The 23,057-nt window shown below is 42.0% G+C and overlaps 1 protein-coding gene across 7 annotated transcripts in view; it reads right to left on the bottom strand.

Moving 5' to 3' along the window:
• Positions 1 to 23,057, bottom strand: part of LOC102295242 (forkhead box protein J3) — an 82,261-nt gene that overhangs the window by 17,135 nt on the left and 42,069 nt on the right. For 5 of the 7 annotated variants that reach the window (XM_042228126.1, XM_042228127.1, XM_042228125.1 and 2 more), the window contains 6 exons: positions 20,919 to 21,020; positions 17,952 to 18,110; positions 11,497 to 11,713; positions 8,641 to 8,898; positions 6,076 to 6,177; positions 1,105 to 1,377 (listed from right to left, as the gene is read on the bottom strand). In XM_042228126.1, coding sequence (XP_042084060.1) covers positions 1,105 to 1,377; positions 6,076 to 6,177; positions 8,641 to 8,898; positions 11,497 to 11,713; positions 17,952 to 18,110; positions 20,919 to 21,020 — 1,111 coding nt within the window. The remainder of the gene's footprint in view (positions 1 to 1,104; positions 1,378 to 6,075; positions 6,178 to 8,640; positions 8,899 to 11,496; positions 11,714 to 17,951; positions 18,111 to 20,918; positions 21,021 to 23,057) is intronic. The other 2 variants (XM_014341359.2, XM_042228129.1) reach the window with 2 other exon arrangements.

Here is a 23,057-nt window from a genome sequence, read left to right as displayed (position 1 = left end):
TAGCAAGGTGTTTAGCAATGTTATAAGTGGCTGAGTTTATGCTACTGACTATGGGTCTGAGTGGGACAGCTTCCTTGTGGATTTTAGGAAGTCCATAGATGCAGGGTATGGCATCCCCTGGGTAAAGGCGGTGATATGTAAGGCGGTCAATAATTTTGTCCTTTTCAAAGTCTTGAAGGCAAGCTATAACTTTCTTTTTGTAGCTGCTTGTGGGGTCTCGCTTTAGGGCTTCGTAGGTATTGTTGTCACTGAGGAGAGTAGTGATCTTTGTATGGTAATCTGTAGTGTTTAGGACCACGGTGCATCTTCCCTTATCAGCTGGTAAAACAGTGATGTTGTGGTCTTTGCTCAGGGAAGCGACGGCCTTCTTTTCCTGTATTGTGAGGTTGGATGGAGGGACTTTGGCACTGGAGAGCGTGGCTGAGACTTTCATCCTGATTTGCTCTGCTTCTGTCTGTGATAATTTATTAATCCGTATGGCAGATTCTGTGGCTGTGATGAGGTCCACTATGGGCAACTGTTGTGGAGAAATGGCAAAATTGAGTCCTTTGGCTAATACTCTCTTTTCAGGTTCAGTGAGAATCCTGTCTGAAAAGTTCTTAACCCATTTCTCCTGACTGACTTCAGGTGTGTTTTCTTCTCTGGGTTGTGTAGGTTCAGGATGAGGAGTGTGTGTTTTTGAAAGCAAGGTGTGAAATTTCCTGCGTTGTCTTTCTTTTCCTTTAGAGTGTTGGGCCCGCTGAGCCTTGTCCACAAACTTGTAAACCTCTTCTAAGATTGGAGAGGGTAGAAGGATTTCCAGTTCCTGCAGGGTCTGGCTGATCTTGATCTGGAGGGCATCTCCAGTGTCTTATCCTTTCACTTATTGTAATGTTTGTTTTTTTTAACAGGATACTGCGGTGTTAATAATTAAATAACAGAACAGCAGTCCAGAGTACGATGCTGCCATGTGTGCATGTGTGTAAAGCCCTGTGCACATATAAAGCAGCTGACTTTCCAGGTCTAAGCTGGTTACTAGCAGAAATCTCAGCCTCTGGTCCCAGATGCAACAATCTAATATACTTCTATCCTTATAGTACAGGATCCTTGGCCCGGCAGACTGACCTGTGCTGATGTGTTGATTATGTGGGTTGTGTTGCCCATGCTGATTGTGATGGCTGGGCTTTGGATGCATGGCCCCGTGCGGCTGAGCCGGGTGCTGAGGAGCGGACGGCGGCGCTGGATGTTGGACCTGAGGTTGTGGGTGGGTGGCGCCCTGAGGGGGGATGACCCCCGTCGCCATGAAGAATTGGTTAATGGAGGAACACAGGTCAGCCATCTGGGCAGCATCAAGAGACCAGTTGCTGAGCTCCGCCTGTCGCATGCTCTCCTTCAGACCTGACAGAGAGAGGAAGCAAAGTGCTGTGACTGCCACGCACCAGAGCTTTTACTGCTTCAAGATGTGACATCGTTTCATGTACTTTATTTTATTGTTTTGATTTGTTTTTTTACAGGTAAATTAATGCACGAGTTGTTAATTTGCATTTGTTCAGCTTGTTCTGCCAGACAGGAAAAAAACAAACAAAGAAAAAACAGAAAAAGAAGCGATATAAGAGAAAACCTATTATTAAATTAAATCAATATGCTAAATATAAAGGATGCAAGGCCAGCACTGGTTTCTGTGATTTTTTTTAAACACCGCAAAAATGAGTCTCTCATTTCTGTGGGTACAAAAATTTCACTTCCTTCATTACTTTACTGAAAAAGCAGACCAAACGTTGCTGTTCTCTAATAGATGCTTTCTTCTTAGCAGCACTTCCACTGCCAAGAAATACCCGACATCCTCTAAGTGGGTGGTGATTGACTAATGAATAATTTTAAACATCAGGCATGCATCAGTGCTTATCAAATCGAGTAAATTGTATTTTTTTGTGATGTAGTGTAATTCCCTTGGTGTTTTATCTAATAAATTAGGAATATGTTTATAGAATGAACATACAGGCTCAATTGTAGTCGCACCTGCAGGAAAAAAAAAATCACAGCATGCGTTTTCAAATTTTGCATGAATAAAAAAAAAAAGTCAAAGGATTTCCAGCCTGACACACCGGATCATCAGAGGCACAGGTACAGGGTTCATAACGGGACTTCTATGGAGTAATCCAAAAGAAGAAGAAGAAGCGTCGGTAGAGATGCACAAGAAATTGATCTTGCAGGGGTGATCACACCTTTCATATAGGGCGATTGTGGCTCAAGAGTTGGCAGTTTGTCTTGTAATCGGAAGGGTGCCGGTACGAGCCCCGGCTCCGACAGTCTCGGTCGTTGGGTCCTTGGGCAAGACACTTCACCTGTTGCCTACTGGTGGTGGTCAGAGGGCCTGGTGGTACCAGTGTCCCTAACCCTCTGTAAGTGTGCCCCAGGGCAGCTGTGGCTACAATGTAGCTTGCCATCACAAGTGTGTGAATGTGTGTGTGAATGGGTGGATGACTGAATGTAGTGTAAAGTGTTTTGGGGTCCATAGGGACTAAGTAAAGCGCTATACAAATACAGGCCATTTACCATATACACCACTGACAGGGGAGGTTACACTCATTCTTTCTTCATCATCTCTAACCCACTGTTAGTGGGTGGGAGATATCAGGGAGCAAGTGAACATTTTGTCCTCAAAGTTGATGTGTTAGAAGGAAAAATGGGCACATGTAAGGATTTGAGTGAGTTTGACATGCGTCAGATTTTCTCCAACACTGCAGCTCTTGTGGAGTGTTCCTGGTCTGCAGTGGTCAGTATCTATCAAAGGGGTCCAAGGTGAACCAGCGACAGGGTCATTGGTGGCCAAAGCTCACTGATGCATGTGGGTAGTGAAGGTCATAAAGTTAGACCTGATCAGTGTATACCGGCTATGATACTGTTCCCCTTAAGCCTTAAAAGCTTTAGAAGTACATTTTTACAACTGTGTCAGAAGCCTTTGATTTATTCACCAAATACATTATTTAATATTTATGTGGACTAAAACATTGATAAATAAATACATGTGGATGCTTATGGGAGGATATTAATGAGTCTATGATTTAAAGGTGTGGACACCACTAAGTCACTGCTGGGAAAAAATACAAATGTATTTTTAATAGTTTCATCAGCTGATTTAACTGCGTACAAAATGTCAATTCTTTAATAATTCTTGCTTCAGTATCTCAGACATCCTTGTAGCTTCATCATTTAATGCAATCGAGTTTCATCACTGTAGATTGTGACATTTTTAATTCTGAAAATAGGAAATTTGGTATTTGCAGAATCGTAACAGTGTTTTAAAATTAGATGTAAATTCTTGACCACAAAATAAGTTACAAGTTTCCTTTAGACTCGCTAATTATATTGAGCAAAATGTACAGGGTGGGCCATTTATATGGATACACCGTAATAAAATGGGAATGGTTGGTGATATTAAAATCCTGTTTGTGGCACATTAGTATATGTGAGGGGGCAAACTCCTCAAGATGGGTGGTGACCATGGTGGCCATTTAGAAGTCGGCCATCTTGGATACAACTTTTGTTTTTTCAATAGGAAGAGGGCCATGTGACACATCAAACTTATTGGTAATGTCACAAGAAAAACAATGGTGTGCTTGGTTTCAACGTAACTTTATTCTTTCATGAGTTATTTACAAGTTTCTCTTTGTTCACAGCCATTGACATGTCGAAGAGGTTAACACGTGAGGAGCGGATCGAAATTGTGTTGATATCTGGTGAACGCAGTAACCGGGTCATTGCAGCAGATTTCAATGCAAGACACCCTACGAGACCACCCATCTCCCATGCTACAGTTAGCAAACTGCTTGCTAAGTTTCGTGAAACTGGTTCAGTGTTGGATTTGCCAAAATGTGGACGCAAGAAAACTGTCACTAATGAAGAAACATCAGTGGCTGTCCTAGCTTCATTCAGCAAGAGCCCACAGCGTAGCACTCGCCGCATGTCACTGGAGAGTGGCATTAGTCGAACATCCCTTCGGCGGATATTAGCTACTCACAAATGGCACCCTTACAAACTCCAGCTACTGCAGCATCTCAACGAGGATGACCCAGATCGGCGCACAGAATTTGCAGAATGGGCAAAACAAAAATTGGAACAGGACCCTCAGTTCACGCAGAAGATTTTGTTCAGTGATGAGGCAAACTTTTATGTGAATGGTGAAGTTAACAAACAAAACCACCGCTATTGGTCTGACACTAACCCACATTGGATGGATCCCTCCAAGACTGTTGGAACAACAAAAGTGATGGTTTGGTGTGGTATATGGGGTACAACGATAGTGGGTCCATTCTTCATCAATGGAAACCTCAAGGCCACTGGATATTTGAAATTGCTACATGATGATGTGTTTCCCTCTTTATGCACTGAAGCTGGCACGTTCCCTGAGTTTTTCCAGCAAGATGGTGCACCACCACATTATGGGTGCCAGGTCCGAGCATTCCTAGATGAACAGTTTCCTGGAAAGTGGATTGGTCGTCGTGGGCCAGTTGAATGGCCCCCAAGGTCTCCCGATCTGACCCCCTTAGACTTTTATCTTTGGGGTCATCTGAAGGCAATTGTCTATGGTGTGAAGATACGAGATGTGCAGCACCTGAAACTACGGATACTGGATGCCTGTGCTGGCATTTCTCCTGCGGTGTTGCTATCAGTGTGTGAAGAGTGGGAGAAGAGGGTTGCATTGACAATCCAACACAATGGGCAGCACATTGAACACATTTTATAAGTGGTCAGAAACTTGTAAATAACTCATGAAAGAATAAAGTTATGTTGAAACCAAGCACACCATTGTTTTTCTTGTGACATTACCAATAAGTTTGATGTGTCACATGGCGCTCTTCCTATTGAAAAAACAAAAGTTGTATCCAAGATGGACGACTTCTAAATGGCCACCATGGTCACCACCCATCTTGAGGAGTTTGTCCCCTCACATATACTAATGTGCCACAAACAGGACTTTAATATCACCAACCATTCCCATGTTATTACGGTGTATCCATATAAATGGCCCACCCTGTATTTTCCCCCTTCTAAATATATCATTTGCAGCATCAAAAATTGTAGTTAACATATAATTTTTTGTGATATTTCTCCTTAATATGTGTCACTCTACATGCTAAACATTACAGCAAAACAACATGCACTCCTTCATGACTTTTCCCAGACAACTTCTGCAGAACTTTTTCTTACCACCGTCAGCAAATCACGGGTTGAATAAGAAATAAATTATTTATCATCCATCACCGTGAGGACACATCCAGCACAAGAATCTCACTACGGTTTACTGTCACCGTAAGTTTCAAAACCTTGAAACTACAAACCGTCTTTTGTTCTGACGGGATGCCTGTTCACATTTAAAACAACGCAGAAGACGCTGAACTGAAATCACCTCCTCTGGTATTTACCGCTTCCAAAATAAGACAAGCTCAAGCTTCCATTTTTCAAACGTGAAGATAGATATTTTGCCCAAAAACACATTTGTATGGCTCGTATGTGGCGCCGACAGAGACAAGAGGCTCGGTCCCTGCTGTTTGGAGATGAGCCAGAGAGAGTAGAGGATGGCATTACGGCGGTGTGAGAGAGGTCAAGCGTTGCAGAAGTAGAGAGAGAGAGAGAGAGACAGCAGCGGCCTGTGAGCTACAGGACCAGCCGTCGTCATCAATCGCGTGTGGATGTTGCCGGCTTTGTGCGCTGACCGTGATAAGAGGCTGTTACTGAGCCGGGACCTAATTGGATTATTCACATCATACAATTGGGAGGGAGCGAGACAGCTTGTGTGTGTCTATGTGTGTGTGTGTGTGCGTGTGTGAGAGAATAAGAGTGGGAACCTCTCAGATGCAGGATAATGACTTTTATTAGGGCAGTACTATTACCACACTGGATATTATAACACTGAGCCTCAGGGCGAGTGCATATGAAAGCACAGAGAGGAATCACAATGGTTTAATCAAAGCAGCTGATCGACATGATACGCATTTTATCAATTTTCCCCGTGTTTAGGCGGGCCGCGGTAGACAGCTTTATCAGTGTTCATTTCATTTGTCCACACTGATGGCAGTTGTGTGTTTGCGTTACCTTGGAATGGGGAGAGGTCTACGTCAGCCCAGTTGTAGCTGGTAGCGATGCGGCAGCTCTCCTTCAGCCAGTCCAGGTTGGGGTACCAGTCTGATGACATGACTGACACACACACACACACACACACACACAGACAAACGTCTCTTTAAAGAAACATTTTTCCAAATGTTGCAAAAGACAACCTGGGGAAAAAAAGGATTTTCACACGAAGCAACGAGGGTAAGACTCAGAATAATGTCCCATATTAATGTCATTTAACATACATGTCTTTTTTAACTTTTCTGAACTGACTTTGCAAGGTGGCAGTGTTTATTTGCTCTTGTTCTAAAACACTATTCTTACCCTGGAGCATCGCATTGTAAAATAAAAAAGGAATCAAATTCAGAATTAAAACATCTAATAGATAAAAAAAAAATTTTTTCAAAATAAACCAAATATGGTGTCTTTAAATTGCGTGTTTCAAAAGATTTCTCCCAGATATAAAACAGCATTGGTTATCTGCAGTGATACTGAAGAACACAACACTGTTAGATGATCCCAAACTGGTAAACTAATTCACTTTAAAAAGATCTGTCTGTTCTGCAAACAGCCACAAGGTGGCATGAGTTTACACACAAAAAGAAAGACAAAAAAATCCAGTCATAGCTTTGCTTGTGAGGCAAAAGAAAGAAGATTCTTTTCAGCGCCTTCACCACCACAACCCAAACAACAATACATTCTCAGGCCGTGGATCAAAGACAGAGAGGTTGCTTTCATTCATCCTCAGCTTGGTCGTGGGGAATACTAACCTAGATAAATAATGTCTAAATAGGCTTTTCCACTGGCCTGAGAGCTCTCTTGCAGAGACACGAAGAGAAAAAACACACACAAAGACTGGGAATATGAGTAGGAAAAGCCTCGTGAAGATTTGGAGAAGCCTGTTTGTATCAGCTCAGCCTCATAAAAATCAAACACTCTGGGACCTTATAGAGGAAAGAATACAATACAAATCCAATGCCCGCGTACACAGATGTGCCATTCTGATGTGTTAGGTGAACTGCAGTTACACCAATGTGGCCTTGGAAATCGCAATGTTGAATCAGTGTTTTGGTGCGCCTATATATGTGAAGCTATACTTTGAGCTTTGTATGGTCTTTTCAGGAGAATTAGAAAAGCAGAGAAACTGGAGAAATAGCATTGGGGCTTTCAAAGTGAAAGTCTCGGTAATAGGAGGTCTTCTCTTCTACAGCGGCATCGGAATGAAAAGAACACCGGACAATATTTTCATAATTTTGTCATTTCAACCCTGAAGGTGGTCTCCCCCACTGCTAATCACAGTCACGCCAGATAAAAAGAAACATATTTTGATTTTATTTTTCTTTTACTGTTGCACATGTTTTACATTTTAAACCCATTTTCAAATGAAAAGCAAACAACTTTATTATTTCTTTAACTGCCTGTTTCCCCATGTCTAAAAGCATCAAGCCATCCATTTCTTTCTTAACTGTTTATCTAATTTAGGGTTGAAGGGGCGCTGGAGCTAATCCCCAGCTGTTAAGACACAGAGTACGCCCTGCACACAGAGGCATACAATCGTACCTACAGCCACTTTAAAATCACCAGCTAACCTGACAAGCATGACTCTGGATGTAGGTGAAAGCCGAGGGCACAAGGGCAGCAGGGGGAACTTTCTTGCTGCGAGGACGCTGAGATTACTGGTTTTCTGTTTCTTGGAAAACATAATGTGAACGGTAATAGTGAGGAAGGTTTGCTTTTGGTGTAATATAACCACTTGTTCACCAGGCCAGAAGAATTTCGCTTATACTCAATGCCAGCATAGCTCACTTGGTTGAGCAGGACCTCATGCCGAAAGGCTGCTGCAGAAGCTGAGTCTGAATGCACCCGAGACCATGTGCTTCAGGTCATTCCCCCTGCTTTCCTGCCCTTTCAATAAAGGCTAAAATGCCAGAAATAGATCTTAAAAAGAATTATGGTTATCCATATCCTAAATGAGGGGGCTGTGAAGGTAAAACACCAGTGGTCAGGTCTATATTGTGTATATTAAGCACATCATATAAGCAGTTCCTGCTCCTGTGCAGTGTCTGCACAAACTTCCCCAGATGTTGATGGAAACTGGGATATAAAGCATCTTTTGTCTGTGGTTTCTGAGTAAATTTGTTCCGAATTAACTGAATTCTGTGATTTTGAAACAAATTATGGTAATTAAGGATAAGGGTTTTTTAAAGTACATGAATTGCCTTTCACCTCAATGAGTATCTGTGCCTTTGTAACCTCTCTCCCAGAGTAATTAACTACAATCAAAGGGACTCTCGTGTTGCTTTGTTAGTGAACATTCATGTTATCGTTAAAAGAAAGCTTTCACATTCAAATTTAAAGACCTGGTATGTTCAGTGCAAGCTGATGTATTGATGTTATTATTATTACTCTGATTGGCAAAGTATTATTCAATCCCTGTTAGAAAGTTGCTAAAGTCTGCCCATGTTTTTCCTGATGTTGTGCACCAGTAGGCGACACCAAAGATCCTACACATGCTGTAATGCCCTTTGTCTGTAAACCTGTTCTCACCTGTTGTGGGGCAGGCCTGCACAGCGTGACTCTGCTGGTGGGAGAGAGACGAGTGCTGCTGAGAGTGACCAGAGTGCTGTTGGTGCTGACCGTGGGTGGAGTGAGGGGAGACGTGAGAGTGGTGAGGGTGGTGCGATGTCTGGCCATGGTTGTGTTGGTGGTGGTGGCCGCTGCCGCTTCCCCCACCAGGAGAGTGCTGGTAGGAGCAGGCGGTGCGGGCCTGTTGACCCGAGTCACCGGGCATACTCATCAAACCTGCTTGGGGAAAAAAACATAAAGACACATGAAACTTTAAAAAATGGGGCAAAAATGATGGAGAAGACACCTTTTTTCCACTATAACAGCTCAACCAAATAAAGCCAAAGATTCTCCTTCAACAACATGTTCAGATTTGCTCTCTTGAACTCATTTTAAAGTGGATGTGGATTACTTTCACGTTGCCATTTCTAAATTATTGTCAGTCAATTGTTTAAACCACCTACATGCCTTGGTATGTCACCCACAGCTATTAGCCTCCTATTCAATCACACATGCACAACCACTGCTATGGATTCTCAGTAGCAGGAATATGTCTTATACATCGCAATACCACCAAAGGAATTATACGGGTTTGTTGAATCCAAGTCCATTTTACACTGCAGGAATTGCAGCTCGGATCAGAAAACTGATCAGTTTATGTGGAGGTTATTTATCAGCAAGAATAATGTATCAATAAATTTGATTTCACTTTGATCTGGCAGCAGACTTCCACATCTTTGCCATCAGGCTGTGGGACGGCATCAGAGGCGAATGCACTGGCACCCCTGTAGCTTGCAGCTGTAACTTTAGACATAAATGTCAGCACTGGGTGGTAAAATAAATAGATTCACTTATGAATTCACAAGATTAACGATTTTCTGCCAGCTGCTCTCTTGCCTTATTTGCAGCACCAGTGCGGGCTTCTGCCATTATATTTTGATATATTCTTTATAGATCTCTATCAGCCATTCATCTGATAATGCTTTTGATTTAAGTAGGCTTCAAACAAGCCCTTTTATGAGGGCACACACAGAGCGTGAAACAGAAAGCTTGGGTTAACAAGGATAATCAGTATTGGTGATACCCATCATCTCTGATTGGGGGTGTAGGTTTTGGCGAGCCAGCCTGGCTACGTCACCCGGTGTCTCTCCTGTCTGATTTGTCATATGAATCTCTGACTCATCCCTCAAACACACAAACACACACACACACACTCTCCCTCACCTCTACCTATGAATTCCTTTTCATCATCGACACTGAAGAAGCTTTATGTCGGTTGCTGCCTCATTAAATTTTCAAATGATGCTGCAGCGTTTCTGGACCTCGGCTGTCCGCTTCCCGGTTTTGTGACTACTTAAATGTAAAAGGCTCTTCCAAGGACATACAACGTCCAACTATAAAGTAAGGTGGACTCTTCGAAGGTTACCTTCCTTTGGTACATTTGTTTGAGTCGTGTTTACCTTTTCCTTTATTTGCTATCACTCCAAGATCTCTTCAGAACTTTTTGTCACCGATAAAAAGCGAATCGATGAGTGCACCACCGAGTGCAGAGTATTTTTCATTCAGTCTCTTTATTCCCCTCTGCTGTGTGTATAGTCAATGCTTTCATTGCCTTAACTGTATTTACAGTACTGCAAATCAAAGCTCCATTTTTATCTATGATTTTACCACGGCTGTGTTCCTCTTTCCTAATTTACCGTACGGGTGCATTTAAAGGGAATAATAACAGGGTTCTCTTTAAGATTTTAAGATGGCAAAAAGGGAAAGGGCAGCATAATTTTGAAAGCCAGATTGTAAAATGAGACTTCACAAGTTGACCCAGCTGTTGATTCACTCGTTTGCTCTTTAGAAAAGGTTCATATTTGCTTCACTGTGACCTGTAATTCAGGATGGTGGCACTGCCTGAGCCCGTAGCAATGCGGTGTGCGGTCCTGGACTCGCTGTAGATACGATGAGCTCCTCTGTCTGGATGACTCAAATTCTCAAATACAATGACTACTGACACCGTTTCCTGCTAAGCCTCACACTTAAGGGACCCTTTCAAGCATCCGCTAAATCCATTTTCTTCCTCATTTTCCTTTTAGATCTCAGCGCAGTGCCGTTTTCTTCCCCACCATCTATATTCTCATTGTCTTATCTGTACTCTGTGTACAACCCTGACCACAAATTGAAGGGGACCTTGTCAGAGGGTGAATCCAGGCAGCAGTTGCGGGGGTCAACAGAGCGTATCAATCTCCTTGGTTACAGAAGATTTGTTGATGTGTATCAGGAGTAAAAAGTGAGAGAGAAAAAGCGCGAGAGGGAGAAGAGAGAAGGTGAGAGGAGGTTGGTGCGATGGTGGGGTGTCCAAGAGGGAGGAGGCCTAGTGACCTGAAAGCGTCAGGAAGCAATTAGCGAGATGCTTCGCAAACTTTAGAACCAATCTAATTAGCTGCTATCAAAGCTGCAGAACCCTTTGCTCTGCTCGACTACAGATGTGTTTGAGAGTTTTTTCCCCCCCCTTCTGTTGAATTCTTACTCTTAATTGCCTTTACTCATTTGACTGAGCGAGCCGTAAAACGCAGATATGCGGAACAACAGATTGTTTGTTTATTAAAACACAACAGAGTAGGAGTGTGTGGTGGAGGTTAATACTGGAATGCCGGCTATGAAACCAGTGTTAAACTGTTTGAATTTATAAAGGTGGTGGTGGCGGGGGGGCTTATTCTTGTCAGTTAATTATGTGCACAAAGCCTCACACAGAAGTTTACTTTATTTCCCCGTGAACACACGTGTTATTATAGGTGTCGAACAGGTACGCATGAGCAGGCACACTAATCCGCACACAAAACCACCCACCTTGCTGCGAGAAGGACTGCTCGAAGACGCACTTGTAAAGGCTGCGGAACGAAGAGCTGAGGTCCTCGAAGTCTGAGAAGCAGAGCTGCTTGTCCCGTGACTCGGGGACAGGTAAACCGTACTGGGGCTGCGGGGGAGGAGGAGGAGGCGGCGGCGGAGGTTGGGCGGGCTGCTGGAGGCTCAAGGACTGGGACGAAGGTTCCGAGTGGCTGCTCACCTTCGAGGCGGATAGGAAGAAGAGACAGATCGACTGTTAAAAGGCACGGGGAACATCAGAGAACGTCGTGGTTTCAGAAAAACGCCTGACAAAGGCTCAATTCACACTGCGATTGAAAAGATTTAGTTCGTCAAGGTGATGAGGCATTGCAGGTTCAAGTGCATACGTTTTATGTGCTTGACTGGTTCATCAAAAATAGTAAGAATTTTTTGGCTCATTCATAACCAACTCTTGGCCCTACTGTTTATAAAATACACAAAAAACACCACCTAATGGCACCTAGTTCTTTTATTGACTGCTGCTTGTCATACACAGAGCATGTATGGAAGGATTAGAGAGCATATTAGTGACTTCAAGAATTTCTGTGCCTCCCCGAATTAAACCAAGGCTCAGTTAAAATGTTTTAATTGTCAAGGAACTGCCATTCAGTTGTAAAATCTCACCGCACATGAAACTGCTTAAAATTATTGGATTACTCCTAAGTGGATTGTAGTTCATCACCATCTTCCTCCATCACCTGCAGCAGCAGTGCGCGGCTACGAAACAACAGCGATTTGTATCCAGAGAGAAGATTCACAAATCAGATATTTGCTCCTAAGGTGACATAATATAACTTGTGTCAGTCAATCTAAAGACAGGATGCAAAACAGAAGCACAAAAGGTGACTCGGGACTGCACGGATCATGTAGATGACGTATGTGTTAAACCTATATATGATCAAAATAAATGTTCTATTTATTTTGATCATATAAACAAAATACAGAGGTTCCACAAAAAAGTGGGAGGAAGTGCACATTTATTTAATCCCACCCCTTCTCCATAAGTTATCAGCTAGTATTTATCCAGCTTTGTTACTAATATAAACTCAATAGCAACAACAGACATATTTCTAATAACACAATATAGACACTATGTAAAAAAACAAATTATCACCATAAAATTATTTGTTTTACAACTCCACACCTCCGCACATCAAAGCCCTGTGCCTCCAGTTTTGGAAGGTTAATTCTAACATCTGTATAATCAGAAGTAAGGTTAATAGGTTAACCTGGTGTGAGAGTGCCTTAAACCCGAGTTCTTCTTAAATGCCATGGGTCCAGTAGAAGTCTGTGAGGAAACAGCTTTCTGACTTGACCTCTGTAAACACTTTCCTCTTGTGTTAATGGTCTCAGTGACACACTGTGGTTAGTACTATATAAATAATTAAGAGACCAAGATGGCGACAGCAAAAAACAATCAAGGCTTCAAAGACCTGGGTTACACCGCGGTAGCTATGACACTCTTTTACACTTTTTTGAGCTTGAACTCAAAAAGTTGCTCCCATTTTACCTGGTTAGGTAACCATAGCAACCAGCGGGAAACGCATAACCTGGTTTGGAGCACGTTATCTTGTAGCTCCAGTTTAAAAACAGCTGTAAATAACACATTTTCACAGATTCTTTTGATCAAACACAGCAGAAAGGAGCTCTGCGTTGGGGTTAGTTATTCAGAAATTCAACGTTTTCGTACATCCTCCTACTCTGCTGCCCTGTTGATTTTAAAAAGTTAGAATTACAGTTTGCAGAATAGAAACTGCTCGGTGTATTTGTGGGCCTGGATCAGGAAGAATATTACATGAAGACAATTAATTTCACTTTGAACTGGTCAAAAAGTGATTTCCTGAATGGCTAAATGTATTGTAAAGTTTAGCTGTTGTGTTAGAAACAACAGCTTCTAACACAACAGTGAGATTGCACTAAAGCTGAACCACACCTCAGTGTATTTACATATGCAGCACCGATTTCGTTCCTTACCTGCGGCACCAGTGTTGTCTTTTGCTGTTATATTTTTATTACTTCATAGTTTTCTGAGACCAGTCTTAAGTGAGCATGCTCAGATCCTGTCGCCTGTTGATGAATACTATTGTGAGGCCATTATTTTGCTTTTTAACCCTTAAATCAGGCACATCTGGTCAGATTATATTAGCAACTTATTCACTTACCCTAACATTAGCAATCAGGGTAAATTGTCACACAAAGGTGGTTATCAGCTTCATAACTTAACTCATGATTGATTAATCCAACTATGAGCATGTTCACATTAAGGGGATGACGCTGGCAGCATCCGGCCAGTCACACAGATGGACGTCTCCACTGGCACGCGAGCCGCTGATCTCACAAAGAATGATAAAACTGTGAGGGTAACTGAAAGAAATGCTCCTGCTGTAGAGAAATAAGCAGTGTGAAACAGAAAATCACAGTACAATAGTCAGTAAAATAAAAGTATCAACACTCTAACATTGAAATATGGGAGAATGTGATGAATTAGATGCATGTGTGATAGGTTTAGTTGTTATTCTTTCAGCTGTAGCCTCAATTTTGTCTAAGGGTCTGAGAACAGCCTAAAGATTCAATATAAAAACATAATTATAATGTAGGTTTAGACTCTAAGGTCCACAGATGCCCTGTTTTGGGATCATATATTATAGGCTATAGAACAGTCTAATGCTCATCGGGGAAACAGCAAGAGTCTAGATGAAAAACTTTAGACAAAAGTCCAAGGACTTTTCCACAAATGGTGATTCTATTTCCCAGATAACTGATTGGTTGGTAAGCAGTGATCTCATACCTGCTGATCGACAACCTAGATCGGGTCTGCAGGATAGGTTACCATGGCTACAATAACAAGTAAGTAGAGCTAAGAAGTGAACGGACTCTGTAATACTGCAAACCCAGGGTTAACCTTGAAGTTACCTGGATAATCCCAAATCCAGCTTCCTAGCACAGGCATCAAGTGGAGAGCACCTCTGCCTTTAAGTCAAAATGCATTAGAAACAAACCTCTTGGCTTTTTTGTCTCTACAGGCTGAACCTAAGTGAACACACCTGAATTTCAATTGCCAGACAGAAAAGTAAAATTCAATAATAATACGATTTAATTTAAATGAATTAAATTAAAACTTCAGCCGAGCCCTGGACACTTTTTTTTATATAAATTACTGTCAGAAATCATTTAATAATTCAGCCATTCACAGTGATGATCATACCAAATTCAATTTCACACAATTAAAATGGAATCGCTGCTGCCTCTCATTTCTTTTCACATAAAAGCAAAAACAAAATACGAAGCTTCACATATCTGCCGCATATTGTGAATGCAGCCGGTCTTCATCCACCCTCATTTCATCCAAGCTGTCATCTTCCTCACCATCCACCCGGAGAACTCAAGCAATTTGCTGTGATCAGTGTGTCTCTGCCAATATAAGCCAACTTACGACGACACATCTCCCACACATCTACCTCCACCCCAATAATGCCAGCCTTTCCATAAACTCTCTCGGTGTCTGAGATCTCTGCCAGCAATGCCACCAGTAATCACCGTCAGTCAAAGGGATGCGGGGGGAGGGGGCTATCACCTGCTTCAGGTAATGAGTCAGAACTAAACCCGATCCCACCGGACTAGACCGCAGATGAGGTCTGAAACGATGGAAGAGGAGGGCGAAAGGTGGAGGAGCCGATGCAGGGAGGAAGAAAACAAAAGATGGCCTCTAGAAATGAGAGGTTAACGAGATGAGATTGCACTGACCTTTGCTAATGCAGGTGGGAGGTGAGCAGGGAAAAGTGATTGATGGTAAAAAGGTGAGCAGCTGTTACAAGGGAGAGATAATGAAGAGTTGGGATTTTTCAGCCCTCCTGTAATTTTGTTTTTGAACAGAGACTGGCCTTTAAAACTGTATTACATTTGGTTTAGAGGGACACAGGCGCGAAAACGATCACAAATACATCAAACACAATGCAGGTCTGTCTAGTTCCCATATTTATATTTGACCGAAAGGGACTTTAGTGATCGCAGTGGGGAAAAAACGCTGTTGTAGCTACACTACTACAAGGATTTGGAGAATGAAATGGACTGAATAGAAAGAAAGCCACACTTGCTCACAAAGGTTTATCAACTGGGAGCCAGAATATATACAGGTGAAAATATGAATGACAGTTGACACAGCAGGGAACCTCGTGGACTGCAAAGCAAGAATGTGTAAGTGTACCGCCCCTTTTTGTGCACCTTATAAAGGTCACGAGGACACCAAAAACATTTGAGCATCACTTCTTTAAAGCCTGTAGATACTACATTAGTAGTGAAAGACAATCAGTCTTTTGCACAACCCACTGTCATTGTTGCACTTTGCTATTGCACTGTTGTGTCTCCACTGGCTTGTGTCTGTATCGTTCTGTTCTGCCTAGTGTTGCACTGTTTGGGGGTTTTTTGGGGGGAGATTTTTGAAATTTTTGCACACTTGCACTTTATGCAGTCCTGTGTTGATTGTCTGTTATATGTTATACGTAGCACCGTTGTCTCGCTTCACTGTGTACTGTACCACTGCACATAGTTGGAATGACAATAAAGCCACTTGACTTGATTTGAAAGGAAAATTAACGGGAGCTGCTTCAGTTATTCAGACATCAGGTCACTCCTAATCGGGTCCAAAATCACTCCATTAATATGTTGTTTTGAATCTCAAAAGCTCATCATGGGTCAGTTTATGTTCAAACATATTGGTTTCCTAATGTAGTCCCTCTTTAATAAACAAGCAGCTCATTATCATGTAAGTTGGACTATTTAAGACTACTCAGTTAAATAGGACCTTGTTTTAAGGCACAAGGAATAGTTCAAACTGTCAGGATAAAATATGGCACGAAACAGCTATGTGCAGAGTTTCTTCTCTACTTTGTATTATCCAAGTTTGTAGGAACATTAACAGCGGACAACATGGGACTGCATCAATGTGTCCTCTGTATACAGTGTGTGGGACCTGCTGAAATAATAGAGTTAGTGGGGTATGGTAGCTCAGTGTTAAGTGGCTTAATAAAAAAAACAACATAAAACCCCCAAATGTGTCTGAAAACGGTCAGGGATAAAGACTGGACTGGAAATGAGTGAAAAAGCAGCCAATGTCCAAAAACAACTCTGAAAGCCTAGAGAGTTGTTGCTCAAGAGCACTTCAAAAAATTACAACAAAGACTGTTTTTTTAAAATCGAAACATAAAGAGAGGGGCGGCTCAAGACTCTTTGCTCAGTACTGCAGTTACATAACCACCAGAGGAAAAAAGAGCTAGAGCTAGAGTGTAGTCCTTCGCTCCTTTCTCACCTCCACACAGCTGGCCAATCACAGCGTTAAGTGGGTGTGAATGTAGGATAGTCGTGTTGGCGCTTTACAAAAATGTCTGAAGTCGAAAGAGGTTTGACGCGAAGAGCTTTCAGAGCATAAGTTCAGCAGTATTAAATAATCTTCAAAAGACACACACACAGCATCTGGCTCACACTCATCTAAAAACAGCAAAACCAACCAAGATAAACTTGCTTCTTGTTTTATTTTTGGATGACAGAAGCAAGCCGCTATCAAAGCATTTCCCACAGGTTTGAAATTTATTTTGTGGTGTTCGGCCCTGAGGGGCGCGAGCGGCTGCAAAGAGTATTGATAGTCTGCGGCAAAACAAAATTCAATTCACGAGCTAAATAATCAGTCCATATGAATGCAATGTTCAACAACAAGCAACTGAGTTTTCAATCAATCTGCACTCTGAATTGCATTTCCATACCTCTGGAAGGAAGGAATGATAAAAGTCTCTTTGGATTGGGTCAGCTTCACTTGTCTGAGCACAAATAAATTCTGCACATAAGAAGCGATGACTGAAGTTGCCCATTTGATTCTTTCTATGCATGTTAAAGTAGCACTACAATAGAGAGATAATCCATTTCCCCTTGATTTTTTTAATAGGTGACCACAATTAGGCCTAATTGTTTGAAAAACCAAAGAAAGTGTCATTACTTTGCTTCTACGCACAGTGAATGTGCTCTGCTAAAGATGAGCGAAAACATATTTGGCTGCAAAATCTGAGCATCAAACATAAAATGAGAGTGAGCAGTGTACTGTAGATCCAGCGTACATGTTGTTAGCTGGTTACCACCTCCTCAGTCTGCTAAGGGTGCAGCAGACACCTTCTGTACTGATCTGGTGTCTCGACCGGTGTCTGAATCATCCAGATTATTTCGAGTGAATCCAGGGGAAAAAAGACCCAAACACGACACAGAACACGTAAAAATAGTTTTAATGCTGCTTGTTTAAAATTTGTCAGCTGTGAATGAAAAACCAGACACTGTGGCAGTGTCCTTGAATTCTGAGTGGAAAATTGTCACGAGAAACATAAAACCTAGAAGCGATCACTCTAAACAACAACAACAACCAAAAGCAAAGGTCTTACTGGTGTGTATCCGTGCACGTTGCTGCCACTGCTGACCGCGGTGCTCCGGTTGTTGAGGTTGACGGACGCCAAACTTTGCTCTGAAAGGCTGTTGCTAAGGCTGCCGCCCAGGCTCCCAGGACTCTCGCTGCCTTCTGCTTCATGGTTGTACAGCGCTACCTACACACACACACAGTGTTGATGTTAATATGACAATAAAGGCTATTATACGGGGCCAACAATTTGAGCCAACGCACCACATAAACCCCTTCAAAGGCAGTGATTCATGACTTTATTGTTCCTTGTAGCCTATTTTGTTACACTGCCTCATATTTGTTCACGCGCCAATTCATATCCAGACTGAAGTGAGTGCCGCGCCACTCAAGGAGTTACCCATGCACCATTAACTGATGGAACAAGTTATGAGGAAAATGTGGAAATATTAGTTCTGGTCTATGTAAATTTGTCCTTTTGCTGTGTTAAACGAAAGAAAAAACATAGACTCACCGACCCTAAGCTTGTGATTTTGCTTTTTTTTTTTTGCCACCTTGAACTTGTTGATTCTGATTAGATAAAGACACCAAGTTGTGCTTCGAAGTAACTACGCTGTATATCTTATTGTAGCAGATCACAAAGCGTTCAAGAGCAATGCCTCAGGATTACGTTGAATCATGTTTCTCTTGTTTTATTTGACTGTCAGGACTTGTGAAGCGCAGCGCCAACATTACCTCCAGGCAACATTTAATTGTATAGACAAATGCGAAAATACAGCCTTCGGGTGAGACAACATTAAAGGCTCTCTGGGGCAGTGCTCTACACTGCAGAACATCTTGTAGTGGCAAAAAAGAAAGGATAGAGAAGTGCTATTGAGTCGTGGGTTAAAGTGTTAATCCTGAACTGTTCCTGTTTGAATAGTTTTGGTAATATCGGCACTGGGTGAAAGTTTAATTCTCCTGACTGTGGAAGTAAAGGAACAGGGATTTCTTTTTAGGTTTAATGAGGTGCTTTAGGTTGAAATCTACACAGAAGAAAAGAACCGAAACACTAATCACGACAGATCATAAAAGATTTGTTTTTTCATTATGCAAACATTACAGTAACTCAGTGCAATGATCTGATCCTGATCCTCCTCCACCCCCTCGACCCCCGCTATCCTAAATTCCCAGTATCAAATTATAGGAACGCCTTCCTTCAGTAGTGCAGGCTTTGTCCAATGCAAGCAGAACCTCGGCGAGAGCAAACGTGTTATAGAAGAAGCTCTGACGCACTGCTGTGCCTGCAGGACGCCACCTGTGCGGATGTGGGCGGATGTCACTGATGCCGGCATCGGCATCATTATCATCAAGGTCTCCGTGCTCTGAATCATTGTTTCAAAATGTATACTGATGTCTGAGACGACTCAAGTTTTAGTCTTTCCTGGCGTAGCGCGGATTGAGTGCAACCTGACACGTTTAAAGAAATCAAATGAAAATCCTTTTGTTTCTCCACCTGCTGCACGAGTGGCACGCCAAACACGCCAAACAATAATCGCTTGATGATCTGCACCAAGTTGGCTGCTTGTGAAGCTCTGTCCTTGTTTTGTCTTAGCGATTATCTAATAAAACTGCAATACCTTTTGCGGCATTGATTAATAACGTTATTAACGGCTTTGTTATAAGAATGATGGTGGAAAATGTGAAGGATCTGCAGTATCTACTTTTTCAGGTAGGCAAGTTAATCCACTGCACTCTGTTGTTTGCCGTGTCTCACAGCAAAAAAGGACTGAATTCCAGATAATAATAATAATAATGATTAAAATTGCATGAGTACTTGGCTACAACGCTGATAAGGGAAAAAAAGTGCAGAAATTCTCATCCTCGTGTCTCATATTGACAAATTCTGGGAGGTATGAGTCAGGGTCTGTTAAAAGTCCAGAATGGAAAACTGTAACGTGCTGCAAAGTCCAGACATTCGCATCCCATCCAGAACAAACAGAGTAATGCGAGCTGCTGCGGGACAAATTTTCTCTTTGGTTGGGGACAGGACGAAAAGGATCACCCACTGCGCATAATTACTGTGTTTGTGTGGGTGTGTGCGTCAGATCAGATAGGTGTCAGAGGTCCCTGTCTCTGCTTGATCTCTGACCCTCACATAGGCGATCACACGCAGTTTAGTGTTTAAATGCTTGTGTGTGTTTGTGTCGCGTAAGGCTTTCCGCTAGAAGTGAAGACTTGTTCTGAAGGCGTCTCAGCCTCTAAAGAAGAGGCGAAAAAGAAAAACAGACACTTCTGCTGCTGCTTCTGCTGCAGTTATGTCTTACTATAAATATGTTGTGACAAAGTTTGACACATTTTCCTCACAAGCAAGTACAAATGACTAATCATTGCACAGAACTAAGAAATCAATATTCATTCATATAAATGCCAACGAACTATGATCATTCTGAAGATTTTTACTACAGTGTTTTAAAGCTCTGAATGGAACATCTGTCGCTTCTGAAGCATATAAGGTCATCGTCAATGAAACTAACAGCATTTAAATGAATCCCAATCCAGAGAGTCCAACCTGCTAATGAATCTCCTCTGACCCACGCCCCCTCCACCACCACGTCATGAATTCCAACCTCACAGTTATCCAGTAACCTTGTACAACAATTCTGATATGTTTGATAATAGGTTGTAGATGATATTGCTATAACAAAAGAACTCAAGCCTCATGAACTCATGTCAAAATGAACAGTGACACGCTGATTTTACTTCTCTTTTTGACTGTTTGCTGTTTCTTTGTTATGATGTTGGCTCTGCTGGCTCTGGATCCCAATTTGAATTTGTTGAATTTGCCAAAATGGAAGAAAAGCTCTTTCTAAAAGGAGAGTTGCCAAATGCCGAACCAACCTCTGTCTGTATCTAACTGAGGATGGAAGCCACGCGTCCAGTCACATAAACTTTGTATGCCTGCGCTGTTGCGCTGTTTTGTATTGAAACAGCTGATGAACAGCTGGTGCCCTACCTTGTTGGTCACAGCATTGATGGCCAGAGTGGGAGATGCCCCTCCTGACATGATGCAGTCCATCCTCAGAGACTCGGACTCCAGGCTGTAAGGGGTCGATGCCTGCAGGAACAGGAGACAGTGTGAGAAAAATCTGGGCATAGAAAATGTTCATAAGTGCGGATTTGGGTTCAGTATCCTGATAACACGACCCACGTGAAGGCAACTAAACATTATTATTTTATATTAATAATGTTTTGGGGTTTTTCTTATAATGACAAGCCAAAAAGTCTGTTGTGAAATTGCCTAGAATACTCGTTTCTGACTGAACTAATAATGCTTCCTAATGAAGGAAAAAAGGCAGGATAAACAGTGGCTTCAGGCACTAAAAGTGAAAGAGCACAAACTGACCTGCGTAAACTTGCACAAACCTCACAAGGTCTTTTTATAAAATCTGTGATGCGTATGATGTCTTTTCTGAAGTCTCCGCATTTATTCTACAGTGATTCCCTCTCATCTGTGGCCAGATTCCAGCTGTTTTTATTGATTTGGCTATAACTTCCACAATAAGCCCAGTAAACTGATTCAAATCAGTGTGATTTAGTACACTCTGGGGAGATTGATCACATTTACAGGAAACGGGCTAAAAACAGTAACGTAGCAAACCCTGCTTTTCATGTTTCCTTAAGACTTTAATGTGGCGACTATTACAAGACATAAAAACCACTGTGCAGCAAATACATCACTGATTGCCTGATATCCCCCTGCATAAAGTTTGAATACACCTAATTCATCGTATTCTATTCTATTATAAGTGTGCTATAGAATAAAAGGCTAGGAATATAAAATAAAAGCAGCAATGTCAGTGAACCTTGTTGGTTGGCTGGGGAATTTTAAGGTGTGGTGGGCAACATGTTTTTGGTGTCACCGGGCAAAAAAAGAAAGCTACATCAACCTTGCAGCATTGTAAGTGAAGGGAATTTCTGCAAATACTCTTTATTAAGCTTTAGAAAATCTTGCACCCACAAGAGACTTTGGCTAATTGTGCATTTTCTGACCAGAAAAGGTAAGTAGTCTTAAGAGCAAAAAAAAACAAAAAACAAAAAACAGAAAAACGTTCAGCGTTGGTGCAATGGGTTTGAATTCCCTATGAAGCCAAAAGTCAGCCCTGGCTTATCTCTAGCCTGTGCTCATCTTTTGAAAGGGGGTTATAACAGAGAATGAAAAAATGCAGGAGGAAAGCAACTTTTTAAGGTGGAGATATGTGAAGCATTCTTTAACACTAAAGATGCAGGTTGTACCCCTTTCAGGTTCACCACACGTTACACTGTGTTGTGGCAGGTACAGTACTGAGCATAGGCTTTGAGCTTTTTGTCATTTTTTAAAGTGGTCTTAAACAACAGTTCTCTAAGCTTTCTGAAGGTATTTCAAAGTTTCTTTCTTTGGCCACTGGCTGCTTTTTCGCTCACTGACCAATGAATCACTTAAACACAAAAAAGGCATAAAATAATATTTTTTTCACCAACAAGGTGATTCCCAAAGAGCTATTAGCTGAAATCTTGGCATGGTATGTCGTGCAATTACAAAACTGAGGAAACTGGATATAAAGCTGTTCATCTGAAAGCAGCAACTCTATGCTTTTTCAGTGATATTAGCGTCTCTCTCCTTTCTCAACCAATCTTCGTCTTCGCTGGGCTGCTGCGACATCGTGCCTGTGATTACCGTAATGACTCTAATTTCAATGCAAAATGCTGCTTTTAGGAAATGCTGGAATTCTTTCAATTGAGCAAATAGTTCAGGAGTTACGGGAGATACAGATGTTGAAAAAACATTGCAGAATACCAGTCTGATCCCAGCAACAGGTTAGGTTTTCTTTAGGTTAAAGAAGGGAAACTGATGACAACAGGTGATGGATCCAAATAGAAGGAGGTCAGCAGACAGGCACAACAGGTAAAAGAGTCACCTGTGAAGCACTGTGGAGGCTCTGTCAAGGTTCAGGTTTGCCTTTCAGCCAGTGGTGTTGGGGATCTTATCTAGTCTTCAATTGTTCCTGAAGACTACTTAAAGAAACTATAAGAAAGCTTGTCTAAGAGACTTTAGACTGTGTTGAAGAATAAAGGTGGTCATACAAAACTGTACAATTGTACAAACTCTGTTTTT

Source organism: Haplochromis burtoni, unplaced genomic scaffold, assembly GCF_018398535.1.
Source record: "Haplochromis burtoni strain Fernald_Lab_line unplaced genomic scaffold, NCSU_Asbu1 Contig_306, whole genome shotgun sequence".
NCBI classification, from domain to species: domain Eukaryota; kingdom Metazoa; phylum Chordata; class Actinopteri; order Cichliformes; family Cichlidae; genus Haplochromis; species Haplochromis burtoni.
The sequence above is the reverse complement of the archived record's forward strand: the minus strand, read 5'-3'. Positions and strand labels throughout refer to the sequence as shown.